Source organism: Petaurus breviceps, unplaced genomic scaffold, assembly GCF_028583685.1.
Source record: "Petaurus breviceps papuanus isolate PSGF00001 unplaced genomic scaffold, PetGlider_PUasm1.0 490, whole genome shotgun sequence".
Taxonomy (NCBI): domain Eukaryota; kingdom Metazoa; phylum Chordata; class Mammalia; order Diprotodontia; family Petauridae; genus Petaurus; species Petaurus breviceps.
Genome location: NW_027186352.1, coordinates 11043464 through 11058575, shown reverse-complemented (window position 1 = coordinate 11058575; position 15112 = coordinate 11043464). Strand labels below are relative to the sequence as shown.

The following is a 15112-nucleotide window of genomic DNA, read 5'->3' as shown; positions in this document are numbered from 1 at the left end:
TCTTCTCCTGCTGGATTGAACTGATAAAGAACATGGTGGAGGGAGAGGAGGAGGGTGTGTGTCTACATTGGCTGAAGCAGAGCCTTGAAGGACTCAGGAAAATCTGGGTTCAAATCTCTCCCTGGCCAAAGCAACACTGCAAACCCCTGAACCCCAGTGACTCTCAGCTCCCCCAAAGGGGGACGGTGATACCTTCTACCCCAGCACACAGTAGGTGTTCCCAGACCCACCTCACAGAGTCGTTGTCCGGAGGCAATGAATCAAAGCACTCTGAAACCCTGAGATGCTAAAGAAGCGCCAGACATTTACAGCAGAGCCCCTACTGTGTGCCCCACCGTGAGGCCCTCAGCCCAGTCAGCACTACATCCCTGTTTCCACTACTGAGGGAGATCCGCGCTGCTGCTGTGACCGTCCAGGCTCTGAATCCTGCCCCGGCTCCTGCCTTTCCAGGGGAAGGGGCCGCACTGGCCCCATCTGGGAAGCCGCGGCCCTCCCCACCAGGGAGGCCCGCACTGCAGCGGACTGAACAGAGGCAGCGACACACGCAGGGCCTGGCACCCAGCCGGAAACAAACGCTGGCTGGCTGGCTCAACGCTTCATTCCCAACAGACCAGAAGCTCCTCGTGGGAAGAACCTGTTTTGTGTTTCTCGCTGTGTTTTCAGTGTCTGCCCTTTGGTATACAACTGGAGCTTCATCAATGCTTGTTAGCCAGTTTATTACAAACTTAGGATCCTCGAGAGGCAGGGGCCATGTTGTATCTCCAGGACTCAGCTGGTGCTTAATCAATGAGACAAAATGCTACTTGTTCTCCCGTGGGCAGAATCTCCCAAGGGAAACCTATGAAATTTACCTTTCAGCACACGTAAGCTCACGGCCTGTCCCAAAGCCCAGCTCTCGGCGGGAGACTGAACACCAGGCACTGGGCGGGCAGGGGCTCCCCAGGGCACGCTTCTGGCGGATTGGCGTGACACACGCGCCCATCCTAGCCGGAGGGTGTCCAAGCTGTGCAGGCGGCCCTTTATTGTCCTTGGAGAATCTGCTCACTACAGAACCTAGCCTGTTTTTGTTTTTTTTTAATCCCCCACAAGCCCCGGAGAAATCATGTCTTTGCTTACACCGACTAGAGGAAGAGAGGAAAAAATCTTGAAACGGTTAAAAAAAGGAGACCAGGCGAGCGGGATGGGTGGCTTTAAGGGCATCTCTTCCTCTAAACTGGATGAGGACAAAGGGAAAATTAGCTGAATTCTACAGGAATCATTTTCACTAATCAAAGGCCCAGCGGAGCATCTGAAAGCACTCAGCTCTTGGACAGGAGCCACCGGCTTTTACCGATTCCCAGCCCCAGAGCTTAGAGGCTGGACAACTCTGACACAGACTGGAACACCAAGGCTGAGCATCCCAGCCAAAGCCCAGCCTGTCGAGATTCACCGAGGATCTTGCCAGGCAGCCGAGTTCAGCCAGACCCAAAGCCGGGGCCGAGTCCATTCGCTCTTGAGGACGTGCCACGAAATTCACTGGGAACCCTGGGATGAAGATCAGAGCCGGGATGAGCTCAAAATCGAAGGTTCACCCAAATCGGAGGGAAGCCAAGGACAGGGCAGAGAGGCAGTGATCACAACTTTCCTTGTGTCTCCAGAAAACTCAGAACAACGGAGACCTCAAAGCCCACTTGGCTTTACAAGTCCCAGGAGCAAAGCCCCCTTCCACTGGGAGTCCAAAGTTGGGGATGGGTGAAAAGAGGACTTCCTGGGTCACTGATTCCAACAGGTGTACCATCTCTCTCTCACTGCATTACATTCTTTACAAGTTTACAATGCACAGAACACATGCTGCCCTTATCACTGCCTCCTTCCAGGGCACAGCTCAGGGCCCCTCTACCTAAGGCCCTAACTGATCTCCCCAATGACTAAGGCTCGACTTAGGGGTACGTGTCCAAGGCCCTTGGTAGAGGGTAAGGACTGTTTGTTTTTCTCCCTAGCATCTGGCATGGTGCTGGGCTTAAAGTAAGGATCCTAATCTGGTACTACCTACCAGCCACATGGGGGTAGAACACTTTGGAGGCTGTTTTTTAAGGAAAATACTTTGCCAAGGTTCATGGGAATTTGGGCTGCATCACAGGACGACCTGGCACAGTATCCCCAGGCTTAGATTATCCTATGGCAAAAAAGGTCTGACTATGGGGGGCCCCTTTCCGAGGGCCCTCATCACCAAGTCTGTTTAGAGAACAAACACAAGTGTGCCTTGCTGCTCCCCGGCTTCCCTCCCCTCCTAGCCCGACAAATGCACCACAGGAGGTGTGCTTCCCTTTGGGCCGGCAACTCTCTCAAGCACTTCTTGACTGTGTCCCACCCTAATGGCGAACCCTCCAGGGTCAGCCAGCCAGAACCCAGCAGCCTTCTGCGTTTAGGAAGCAGCAGCATGTGGCTGGCTGATAGGAACTGAAAGGCGGAGGAGTCCTGCTGCCAGGGCAAAGGCCTCATGGTACCTGCACTGCGTGCGACCTTACAATACCAGCTAACTAGAAAAGCAGACCTCCTTATGCTGGCTGTTTGTTTTCCAAAGAAGTGCGCTACCTGCATAATAAATGAACAGTCTATTCTGGAGACTGTCGAGGCAAACAGCAGTCTTGTGTTGGAACACATAAGAGCGACCATATGCTAAACATTAAACAAGAAGAAATAGAAGAATTCACGGAATGTGCATGCATTAGACACCTACTATGTCCAACACACGTGGCAGGCCATGGACGAGATGCAGAAACGCACCTGACTCACTTTGGTTGCCGCGCTCCTGAAACCTCTCTCCACGGACACTGGCGACCTCCGAAGCGGCATCGGCAACGGCCTTTCCTCAGACCCCAAGCCCCTGACCTCTCCTAGTGACTGGCATTGAAATTTAACGATGTCTTTCCTTCTGGAGACCATTCAAATAAAAGAGATGTGTGTCAAGCACTTGGCAAACCTCACACACAAGAACTACAGAAATGTTATTTTATTTACAATAATTTTGTAAGTATTTCAAGTCTTGGCTAATCTTCCTCTTCCTCCAATAATACCTGAAGCCTGCCTGCCAGTCTTGGCCAGAGACAAAAAGAAACAGAAATAGGGCAAAGCTGTCGATTTGGTTTTGTCTGCTGTTGGAACATCTGGGATCGGGAACCGTTTGAGGGGATCACAGTGACATTAACTTCTCCATCCTCCCCTGGTCAGGTGCCATCCGTACCTTTCTCCTACATATTTACATCTTGGATGACCATTAACTTCTTACTACTGTCTTGACCAAGGCATCCATTACAGTGTTTTGGCTCTGGGGAAAAGACCCAGCAATGAATCCACTCTTTTGGAGGAGGGCCAACTTCCCCAGAGCCACGGCTGCATGAACTCATTTCCAGGCTGGTTGCCGGGATGACCACAGCAGGCTGGTGTAGCTATGGTGGCAGGGGAAGCCAACATGGTGACCTCCAATCCCACCACCAGCCCTTTGCTCGCACCATCCTGGATGTCTGGAGCGGATACCTCAGAGTCTGTCTGTCTCTGCAGAAAGCCCTCTGCACCTTCAAGTCCAAATCCGCAGAGAACCCCATTCCTGATGCCTCATCTCACCCTTCCAAGGAAAACAACCACTTCCGTCTTCAAATTCTGCAAAATTCATCAGCGACTATTAACTGAAGCACGGACTACAGGCCAGGCACCTGGCGACAGAGGGACAAGAGGGAAACAGATCCTGGTCTCCCGGCACACTGGCCAGGTCTCTCCCTCGTAACCACTCACCACTTTCGTTTTTGCTTTAACTGGCCCTGCCACGTCCCCAGTAAAGAGGGCTCCTGATGAGACACAGGAGGGCAGGCCCAGTCTAATGAGGGGCATCACAAACATTTTAGTGAGGGGGCGGATGGAAAGGACCAAAGCCCAGCAGCTTTTCAGTGCATCAGTGTAGTGGGTGAGAAATAAGGCTGGGGGACAGCAGCAGGGTTCACTGGCGGGGAAGATCAGGTGTGGTGTCCTCTACCTCATGGGAAGGTTGGAAGCTGGTGGTCCAGCCCCTCTGTGTCCATGGCTTCCCTCGATGGGGGTGGTGTATCCCAGGGGCCAACACAGAGGAGACCACGGGAGAGAAGAGGCAATGGCATTTTTGTTCCTGCTCCCCAGAAAATGGCACCTAAAGAATGTTTTACAATGGAAAATCCTTGGGACAAAGTACAAATAACTGAATGCTAAGGTTCCTAAGGCCCAAAGATATTCAAATGACTTATCCAAGGTAAGACAATGCATAAGCTTCAGCAGAATCCAAGTTCAAAGCCCTCTTGATGCAACTAGGCTATGACACAGAGTGTGTCAAACCCCCACCCATCTCTCTAAGTTTCAGGAGACGACAGGAACGTCTGTTGCCTAACTGCACCACACCAGATTTATATATGCAAAGGTCCTGAGTTTTCTCTAAAATGTCAGACACTTCTCCAGGCCTGACTGTCAAACCTAGAAGTGACTGGGGGAGGTCTATAAAGATCATCAGCCTCTCTGGCTCATTCCTGTTACAAATTCCTCAGGGTCAGAACTAGTGAGGGCGATAGGGGTTCACAGACAGCATGTGCGGGTTCCTACAAAGCCCTCTGTCATGGTGCACATGGATGGCCCACCAACCCCACTGGGACCTGTGTCCCCGAGCCAGAGGCGAGCCCCATTCTACCTCAACAAGGGGAAAGTGAGACTGGATGAGACCTGCAGGACTGAATATTTCTGAGTGCACACATCGCTCCAAATTGCAGCTGGGATTAACGAGCTGGTCTGGTTTTCCAAGCCATCAGAAAAGGGAAAGCCATGGTCCAGGGGTCCGACGGGCTTGGGAACACAGCAGGGTGGCAGTGTGCCCGAGCCTGTGGCAGTACTTGGAATGCCTTTCCATTTCAGAGATACTGCTCGCCACCGCAGAGGGTGCTGCGCTCAGGGGAGATCTCCCATCAGCTGAGAACGAAGAAGATTTTGAAATTTTGAAGCCAAGACAAAGCCTTCTAGGTGAATACAGAAAATGGACTTAGAAAGCTCCTGAGGCTTCCCCAGAGAGAAGCATCTAAACTTTCTACCCAGTAACAGTGAGTTGATCGTGTAAGAGAGCACACCATGTCTGTATAAACTGGGGGTCAGAGTCTGAAAAAATAAAACCAGGAAAATTCAAAGGGTTTTGGAAACAACTGAGACAAGGGGGAATCCACCAGCGTGGAAGAGATATTTGGAGTTTGAGAAAGTGATGGCTGGGGACCCCTGACAAAGTGCAGCAAGGAAGACGCCCGTCCCTGAAAGAATTCCAGCTAATCACTAGGGCAAAGGAGAAATCAAAGGCCCTGGGGCTTGTAGATTCACACCAGGAGGGGAGAAAGTGAGGGTCGGGGGGAGAGCACTTTCTGAGGTGACCCAGTAAGCTACACTTGGTGCTGGAATTTGAACCTGGGACCTCCAACCTCAAACTCCGCCAGGCCCACACTCCACAGGAGGTGCAGACCCTCCCAAAAGACCCAAGTTAATATTCACCCACCCACGGCCACTTGCAGAAATCAGGCCAGGTTGGGCCACTGAAGGTGGGGACCTGCCCTGGCTTCCCTGGCACAGAACCCCAACACAGGAGGGGCAGCACCCAGCCTTCCTCATTCCAGAGGAGCGCACGGCCAGGCTAGATGACCCTTTTAGTCAGTCACTTCCAAAGACCGCGTGCCCAGGAGCAAGAGCCCACCCACACTAAGCCATTTCCTGGATTAGAATCCCGGATTCTTAGGGGCCTCCCTCCCTTCCTGCCTCCCCACCCCCACCCCTCCAGCACATGCCAAGAGTGGGGACCTGCTATTATGAAAGCCAAAGGAAGAACCAGATTGTGGGGAGAGGGAGGGGGCTGAACCTTGACTCCGCCTCCAGGCTGTCTCCTGCCTTTCTCCCAACAATCCCATTGTCTCATTGGGCTAAGTCTATGTGGTGTAAGTAATGTCTTTTTGCCTATTGTATATTTACAGTACTAATGTAATTAGAGTTAATCACCTAATTAGTTGAAGCCTACATAATCGCTTAATTGGAACATGCCGTTATGATGTAGCCAGCCACCTTGTAAATCCCATTTTTAAGATGTAAGTTTTGGGGGGGATTGAGATATTTATCAGATGTAATTAGTACCTAAAGCTGCTGGTCCCCATCAGGCTTGGGGGGAATAAATACTCTGGTTTCTTTCACGCTTCTAGGATTTCAACTTTGTTCACCCCAGAGGAATATATACATGTGACACACACACATACACACACACACACACACACAGATATACAGACAGTGTATGTATGTATTTATTTTAGGGTCATACTTTACTTAAGGGGGGAAAACCTCCATACTTGAAATCTCACAGGAAGATTCTGACCCCACTAAGTTCTACTGATACTTGGCTCATGGGAAGGGACTCTCATGGTTACTGGCCCGGAGTGATGCTCTGCTGAGACTTGCCCTCCTTTCACCCCAGGTGGGCCTTTTGGTAGCCAATGAAAAAGGCAAAAGTCCCTGGTGGTCCTTGGCCCCACACTCTGGGATGGCGGAATGGAGTCACAAGGGGATTTCCCCATGTCTAAGGGGCTGGAGGGTTTAAAGCACAAATCTTTGTCCAAATCCCCTTCCTTCTGCAGGACTAAACTTTGTGACCCAATTTCCTTGGTCGTCCTACACAGAGTGTGTAAAGGGGACTGAAGAGAAATCTGGCTGGAAGGCTGGGTTAGAGACAGACCTGTGGGGGGGCCCTGAAAGAAGGGCTGTGGAGTCTATATTCTGGAGACAGTCGAGAGCCAGGAGGTTCCCAAGCAGGGCAGGGTCCAGATCACTGGGTCTCGAAACTATCGCTTTGGTGGTGATGATGGCTCAGAGAGATTAGAGACAGTAACCAGGAAACCGCTTGGGAATGATGTGGTGAGGGTTTGTTCTAGGGAAGACTGAGACAGCAACTCAGACACTTAAACAAAGTATTAAATCTTCCAAGACACAATGATGAAGGTGGCATGCTGTTCTTGGTCCCCTACATGGGAAATATACCCTGCTTATGAAAAGGAAAATAAGGTGAAAAATGTTGAGAATGTGAATGGCAGGTCCCCACCTACATTCCTCCAAGCTAGGGAAGCCAGCTTTCTGGAATGACCCTTGTATCAGTCAGTTTTCTCAAGGACAAATGGCAGAGCTTTTCAAGTCACAGTCATGGGAAAGGGCATTCATTCATCTAACCTAGATTTGCAGAATTCAACAGATCCTTTCTTTCATTCTCATCCAACTTACATACAAATATCATTCAGTGATTCTGAAACAAAATGAATGGTTTGCTATCACTTTCTTGTCTTCAATGGGCTTTAGAATGGTTTTGGTCCCCAAATCCTTCCCTCCGTTCTTGGTCCCCAAGTCTTCTTTCTACAACAATGATGGGAAACAGACCAGCACATGTTTAATCGGGTCATTTATGTTAAAGGAGGTGCCGCCATATGCGCTTGTGGAGAAATGAAAGGATTCCTTTGAGCTATCTGGCCCAGCTGATGGAATCCTTGGGTCTCATGCTTTCCATGACACTCAGACAAAATCCATTCCATGGATGCCCCTGAGTGACTGATTTGGCTCCAGTCGCCAAGAAGGGATTTTTGACAAAACCAAACGCAGCAGATTTCATTTGGGGAGTATCAGAAAGTTCTAGGGGATTCCAAACACGCCAACCATCAGAGCTGATAAATCACACCCTTGGTGATTCACGTATCCTCTGACTGGAGGCAAAAGAGAATTCTCTGCCCTTTGGTAGAGTTTGCAAGGGGTCTTTACTAGGAGGCTGCTGTAACACCATCAAAGGCTGCACGGGACATGTGAAAATGGGAATGACTCTAGAGGAAATGAGGGTCTTTGATCCCTGGGCTCTTACACACACACTGTGGTCTGGAGACACGAGAAACAGCAGCAAACAAGGGATCAGACGGTAAATACACAAATGGAAATCAGCACTGGCATGGCTCAGCCCCTTCAAGTCGGCTTCAAAGCCCCTTCCTGACGCTTTTTAAGAGTTCTGAGCCTCGGTGACACTGTGTGGGTCAGAAGCACACCCTGGCTCCGCGCTAATGCCCAGTGACTCTAGGACTGGCCACCAAGTGTGTATTCACAGAAATGAAAGGCAGATAGATCTGGCTTCAAGCCCACCACTGACATGCTCACGTGACCTTGGGCAAGTCATTTCCCCCTTCTGGCCTCAGTTTCCCTCTTAATTAGGAGGGGCCTCTAGGGCTCCTTCTAGGTCTGTGCCTGCTGGGGTCTGATGAACACCCAGGGGATAAAGTAGCAGAATGTGGAGGTACAGGCTGGTTGTGGAGTGAATGCCATGGAGAGAATCAGTGAGGAGTTCAGTCACCTGAACTTCTCGTATGAGGAGCTGGGACCTCCAGCCAGTAGGGCAGAGCAGGAAGTGCCGAGATCTGAGGAAGGACAAGCCGCTGCTAAATGAAGGGGTTGGACTGGGATCCAGCCCCAAATCTGTGACCCACAAAAACCAGGCTCTGAAGGGCTGAACTAACTGGTGAATGAAGGTCATGGAAGACTGAAATGTTAAGCCACAACAAAGGAAGGCAGAAAAGAATACCACAGCCCTCCAAAAACAGCAGACCCAACAATGATCGCAATTACAATCCAAAAGAAAACCAGTCAGAAGGCTTCGGAACACCAAGCCCCAGCTGACCAACCACAACTGCTGCAGGCCGATGGGCAAGTGGGGCCAAGGGAGCCGGCAGGGGCCCACAGACTGACTAACTGAGTCTGCTGGGGAGGAGGAGCAGGGAGTCAAAGTATCAACAAGCCATGCTTTAAGAAGCCAGTTATCCTATGCAAAGAGCTTATAAGAGGAAACAGAATGTGATTACGAGAATCAGTCATTCCAGGAGCATTCATTATGTGCCTAATGGTGACAGGGACTGTGCTGATCACTGAGGATACAACGACACAGATGAGATGGTCTCTGTCCTCAAGGAGCTTACAGTCTACTAGGGGATGAAGAGAATCCATTAATACCCATTTACAAAGGACCTACTATGTGCTAAAGCTACAAAGACACGGCCCCTGTCCTCAAGGAGCTTACAATCTATTAGGGGACAAAGATAATCCATTAATACACAGTTGTGAAGGACCTACTATGTGCTAGGGGAAACACTGCATGTCCCTCAGAGTTAGCAGAGCTACAGGGAAATAGAACTGGAATAATGAGATTCATCAATAAACAATTACTGAGGCTAGCCCCCTAGCAGAAATGTGGACTGGGGACAAAGGAAGCCACTAAGAAGCGATGCATGATTTTGATAAAATAATTCTGGTCTTTGTGTATAAAAGGCATCATTTCAGAGATGAGGATGCAGAAGTGAGAAGGCACACGTATCATCTTCAGTGAGATAATAATTGCAAAGGATGTGCCTGGTATACAGTAAGTGCTTAATAAATGCTTATTCTATGCCACGTGTTAAACAGATCCTACCATGGGCAGATCTTTTTCAGCCTCATGATTTTCATCTATAAAATGGGTACAGGATAAACATTCCCTAGCTTCCCCACAAGGTCACAGAGGCCATCCTAAGTACATGGCTATTAGGATAGATCAGATGGGGGCCAATTAATGACAAGGAGAACCCAGACTCAGAGAAATCTAGAGGATGATGGGACCCCAGAGGCCAAGTGGCCCAAATGCTCCTTAGCTGGCATGCTGCTACAATGGTATCAACATGAAGAGCTGAGGGTCTGGCCTAAGGGAGGGATGGGGTCAAGAACAGATGGAAACCATTAGGGGCTGGCTGCTCATCAAGTCAGGGGGAGGAGCAGATAGCAGTGGCAATGGGAACAATTCGGGGGGAAGATGGCAGGTCTGGGGTGACCGCAGGACCCAGGGTTATCACTGGGGGCATCACAGACCCCAGAAAGGAGCAGGCATGAGAAGGAAGCTTCAGAGTGAAAGATGTCTGAGCCCTGGACCTGGGAGGAAGCCGCCACGTATGGAAACGCGAGAGTGGGCAAGAAGGGTCTCACAATCACAACACTGAGAATCAGAGAGGCCCAGGGACTTCTGAGGACTTCCGGGACAGAGAAACGGCGGTGCCAGGAGGGTGAGGCACAGGTGCCTTTGTGAGAGGAATGGAGCAAGTCAAGTCACCCCTTCTTCACCTCTAAAATGAGAGCGTCACCCTCCAGCCCCAGATCTGTGACCCAATAATCCTGGGGGGGGAGGGGGTGGAGAGGGAAGGAGAGAAGGAGAGAGGGGGTGAGGGGGAAGGGAGAGAGAGAGAGAAGGAGCGTAGCCCCAGTCCCACAGACTCACTGACCCAACGGGGTTTTAGTGGCACAATCAGAAAAGTTCAGGGCAGCCTGTGCTGGACCCTGAGAGGCTGGAATGTGCTTATGTGGGAGATCAGGTCGGTGAGTGGGCACAGCTGCAGCCCCCAAAGTCTGGCCGTGAACTCCCTTTGGAGTCCTAAGCCACGTGTGCGTCAGACCTCAGGTTCTGTCTTTCGCTGCTTGTATCAACTTTGTGAAGGGACCCTCAAGCCCAGAGAGAAGCCAGGAACAAAGAGGGTCCACGGTCTGCGCATTCCATTTCAACAGGGCCTTCTCTGGGAGGGGAGTGTCTGGGCAGCCGTGTTGGTTTCTGGGATGCTGGGTAAGAGGGGGTCCCCAAAGGGGGGTTTTGGTCGTGCCTGGACAAAACAGGGTTGGCTTTTGAAGTAAAGAAACCTCCTCTACCTCGGTCCTGCCCAATGGCCAGGGTTCTGACCCTCCCCAGTCTGGCGCTGGCCCCACAAATGTCTCTCAAAGACATTAGTGACAACTTTTATTAAACTACATTCAAAGGACTCACCTTCGCAGATTCTGTCCAGTCGCTGGCGCTTGACTTTGTGCTTATCCACAAGGGCCATTCTTGACTGGACGTGGCGACGCTCTCGCTACAAGGGCAAAGCAGTCCACTAGGGGTTTAGGAACGCTCCCTGGAGCCTGCGTGCATCACGCCTCCGGAGACCCTGCAACGACACGGAGAAATCCTCCTTGAGACCACGTCTGCCCGCTCACCGCCAGCTCGAGAAACAAGCTCGGCTAATGACAGCCTGTACAGCTGCTGGGCTTCATGCTTGTCCTTCCACCTTGTAATGAGAGACAGCCCCAAACTCAACAGTTTCTAAAAGCAGCTGGGCCCTGGGCGGTAGGGTGCTGCCTCAGAAGTCATTCCTGAGCAACTGGAAGCCACCGCTTCCCAAAGCCCTGCCAACCAATCACCCATGGGCTGCCATCAAGGAGGCCAAGCAGCCGGCCGCCATGATTGGGCCCCCCCACCTTCCTCCAGAAGGCCCTTTTACTAACTGTTGAGAAAACAAAGCATCTGAATAAACCCCCAAAGGAAGCACCAAAATCAAGCATTGAATAAACAAACACCATGCGTCCTTTACAGCCTTTTGGGCCCCCTGTTTGGAAGTGGCCTGACATAGCCACTGGAAGAAATCAAGGCACAGGCCAGGTAGACAAGTGGCTTGACATCAAGAGAACCCAAGTTTAAACCACTGTCCTGCTGCTTAACAGTGACACCGCACACAAGTCATTGCAGTTCTGGGTCTCAGTTTCCCCATTGATAATAAAAGGCGGGGAGGGGAGGTGGGATTAGAACAAGAAGCTAAGTGAATCCCAGGTCTAATTCATCAGTAGAATACAAGCTTCTCAAGGCAGGAAAGGCCTTGGCTTTTTCTATGTGTACTGCAAGCATCCTCTGACCCCTGGCTGAAAACTTCAATAAAGGCAGAGACTGCGTCTTTCCAAGGTCTCTTGGAAGTAGAGAGCTCTCTACTTCTGGACACCAGTCCTCAGTCTCCCGGCCTACCACCTTCCCCCCCACTGTTTTCATGTTCTGCCCTCAGGGCTGAGCTACCTAGATCAATGATTTCTACCTATGGACCAGCCCCGCCCAGCCACTCAAGTAAAGCCACCGAGGTCTGTGGTCAGAAGCCTCCGGGCTGTCGGATCACATCATACCTTCTCTATTTACACCCCTCGGACCCCAGGTGACAGTGCAGGTCACCCCGACCCAAGCACCAACAGTGAGAGGACCAACCTGAGAGAGGATGCTGGGGCCTGACAGGTGAGACCTGGGCTAGCAGGCAAGAGGGAGGCTAAGGACGGGCAATGTGGGGCCAGAAGACAACTCTGTGAGCCAGTGATGAGTATAAATGGATATCAATAATGCATAACATTGGGAGTTAATTTGTGAAACAAAGCCATGTGGTACAACGGGGGCCGGGCGGATGGAGGGCAGGGGCCTTCTTCCTGCTTGTTAATGGGTAATTTCCCAGCAATAAGGCTGAGGAAGAGCCGCCAGGACTTACAGCAATAATTAATTGATGGGGGGGGGGGGGAAGAGACCAACACTAGAGAGTGAGATTCTCACTGGCATTCGTAATTAATGTGCCATTTAAGAAGCACCCAAACTTTCATCCCAATCAGGAGTTTCTGAAAATTAGACTCACTGCTCTCCTTGCACGGAAACAAGAGTGAGGGGAATATCAGCATAAACCAAGCTAAATGAACAGGCCGTGAAACCCCATGGCCACAGAACCCCAAACTCGGCTAGCTCGCCACTCAGCAAAGGGCCCGTCCCGCCTGGTGTCTTGGGAGGGTAATGCCACGTTCACCAGGGAGGACATGGGGGGAAAAGAGACTAACTGTAATTGGTCTAGAAGTCTCACCTCCCGGTGTCTCTGGCCAAGGTGATGCCGAGAGGCCCCGAGGTCTCTTCCCCTGGCCCTGCCCCTGTGATAGCAAGGGGCAGGCTTCCGATCTGGGGTCTGGATGGAGGAGGACACTCCTCGCCCTCCACCGGGCTGTGAAAATTCATTAGCTAATACTTGTGTAGTGCTTTGGAGACGATAATGCCACCGTTTTTCATCTGAGATGAAGCGTCTCACACCCTCCTCTCCAAATTCCCAGAGTGAGACCTAATCACGCTTTTGCTTTCCTTTGAATTTTAATTTGTATAATTAGATGACTTCCTGAAGAAATAAAAAAACCCGACCACCAGAGTCTCTAGCACACAATCACACGAAAGATTAGTCATCAGCGAATCACAGAACACCCCCATTTACTTGTGTTGGCTTAATAAAGGCTCATCAGACTCGCAGGCCAGGAGCTGCCTTAGGGAGGGGACAAGTGAAGCCGGATGGTAAGGGCCTTCCCACCATTTCATCTTTGCACAGAAATACACTCTCCCTTGTTGGATGCAGGACCAAGAACTGGTACTGATGGGTCTTCAACCCTCAACGAACATTTCTCCCCTTGGAGCCCACTGGTGGAGGAAAGGGCATTCTCTGGCCTGGGCACCTATGAGCGCCTGCCCCAGAACTGATGCTAGTCCCTACCTGGATTTCAGAGGATCCCTCCTTCTCCTGCATGGTCTTCCACCCATTTCTATGGAAACAACTTCTGCCGAACATGACAATTCCCCTCCACATGCCTCCCCTCCCTGGCCCCCATAAAAAGTTATTTATGATACCGTAACATAAAATTTCTTCTTGGTGTTGACAGTTCCCAGACAGAAGTGGTATTTAGTCTAATAATGGGGCTGCTGCCCCCACAATCTCAGGGCTCCTGGGCTCTCTCTGCAATGGTGCGAAGGCTTAAAAGCCCCTTATGAAGGCAACCAGCAGAGAAAGAACTTTTTCAACTCAAGATACAGCAGCTGCTTATAAATCTTGCCTGCACAACTGCACCCAAGTTAGGGTGGACCAAGCACTCACTGCCAACACCCAGGTACAGAGAGAAAATGAGGCTGTAGGGACTGATGGACATCCAAGGAAGGTCTGGATCTGAGCCCCAAAGGGGGCCATCTTCAACAGCCTAAGAAAATCTTAGTGTGAGAGGAAGATCTGGAAAAAATGGGAGCATTTATGAAGGTGAGAGAACTCCCTGAAGGTAATGGAGAAAAGAGAAAAGCCAAGAATCAGAGTGAAGTGGGTGCCTGCCCAAGGGAAACTGAGGGAATGGAGATGGCAGAGAAGGTGCAAAGGATCCTGGGAAGTACAAAGTGACTGTGAGCCAAGGAGACCATCCATAAGACCCCAACAGCATGGCGGAGAAAGCCGACTTCTGAGGAGAGTCAATGAACTCTTAATGCAATGGCCACCATAGGTGGTGGAAAAAGGTGCAAAGGAAAAAGAGGTGGTGGGGAAAAGAGAAAATGGTTTATTTTGAATATAAAATTAAATTTTAAAACATCAAGCATGGTATGGGATAGAACTTTGTGGTTTCAAATAGAGTCCTCTTCTGTGCTCATGGAACGCTCTTTGGGGGTGGGGGGGAGGTCAGAATGAAAAACCCAATCTTTTTTTTAAGATGTGTGGCCATGGGGAATTACTAAGTCTCTGGAAGCCTCAGTCTCCTCACCTGGGAAAGGGAGATAGTAGGTACCAGGGGTACCTCATTCACAGAGCTGGTATACATACCAAACACTCCAGCAATTCCTCCTGGGACAATAACGGTGGCTGGATTTCACCCACTGTATTTTAAGGTTCATACAATGCTCAGCCTAAGCACAAACATATCTGATGCTCATAACAACCTTTTGAGGGAGAATCCTACTGAAATGACTGCCCTCATTTTACAGCTGAGGAAACAGAGACAAAGAAGGTAAAACCGCCCAAACAGGGTCACACAGGTATTAATCAGCAGAAGCAGAGTTAACATCAAGCCCCAGTAATCCCCACTTCCTTTCTGATCTAAGATAGGCAGACTCTGCCACTGAGTCAGGCAGCACTTGGAGCGCCTTGCACACTTGTGCTCGCTTAGGAGAGAAATCTGGGGGAGGCAGAGGCAAGCATGAACTCAAGGAAAGCAGGAATTCAGTAGCCAACCACAAGCATCTGAATCCCTGGGGTGGGTACCTGGGATGCCCAGATTGCTTGTCAGCCTGCTGTGACTTGGCAGACCAGACGCAGACCCAAAACCCATCCCTCTGAACCGAGCTGGGCTGGTCCTCAGATGTCAGGGCACCCATCTACTCTGCCACGGGATGCATGTGCAAAGCCATTCCAAGCTGGCCGCCACGGTCACAGCACAGGGA

The 15112-nt window shown here is 50.7% G+C and overlaps 1 protein-coding gene across 1 annotated transcript in view; it reads right to left on the bottom strand.

The window, feature by feature from the left end:
- CTBP2 (C-terminal binding protein 2) overlaps positions 1-15112 on the bottom strand; it is a 147376-nt gene that overhangs the window by 26577 nt on the left and 105687 nt on the right. Inside the window, exon 3 of the mRNA XM_069101744.1 lies at positions 10874-11033. Coding sequence (XP_068957845.1) covers positions 10874-10931 — 58 coding nt within the window. The 5' untranslated portion in view covers positions 10932-11033. The remainder of the gene's footprint in view (positions 1-10873; positions 11034-15112) is intronic.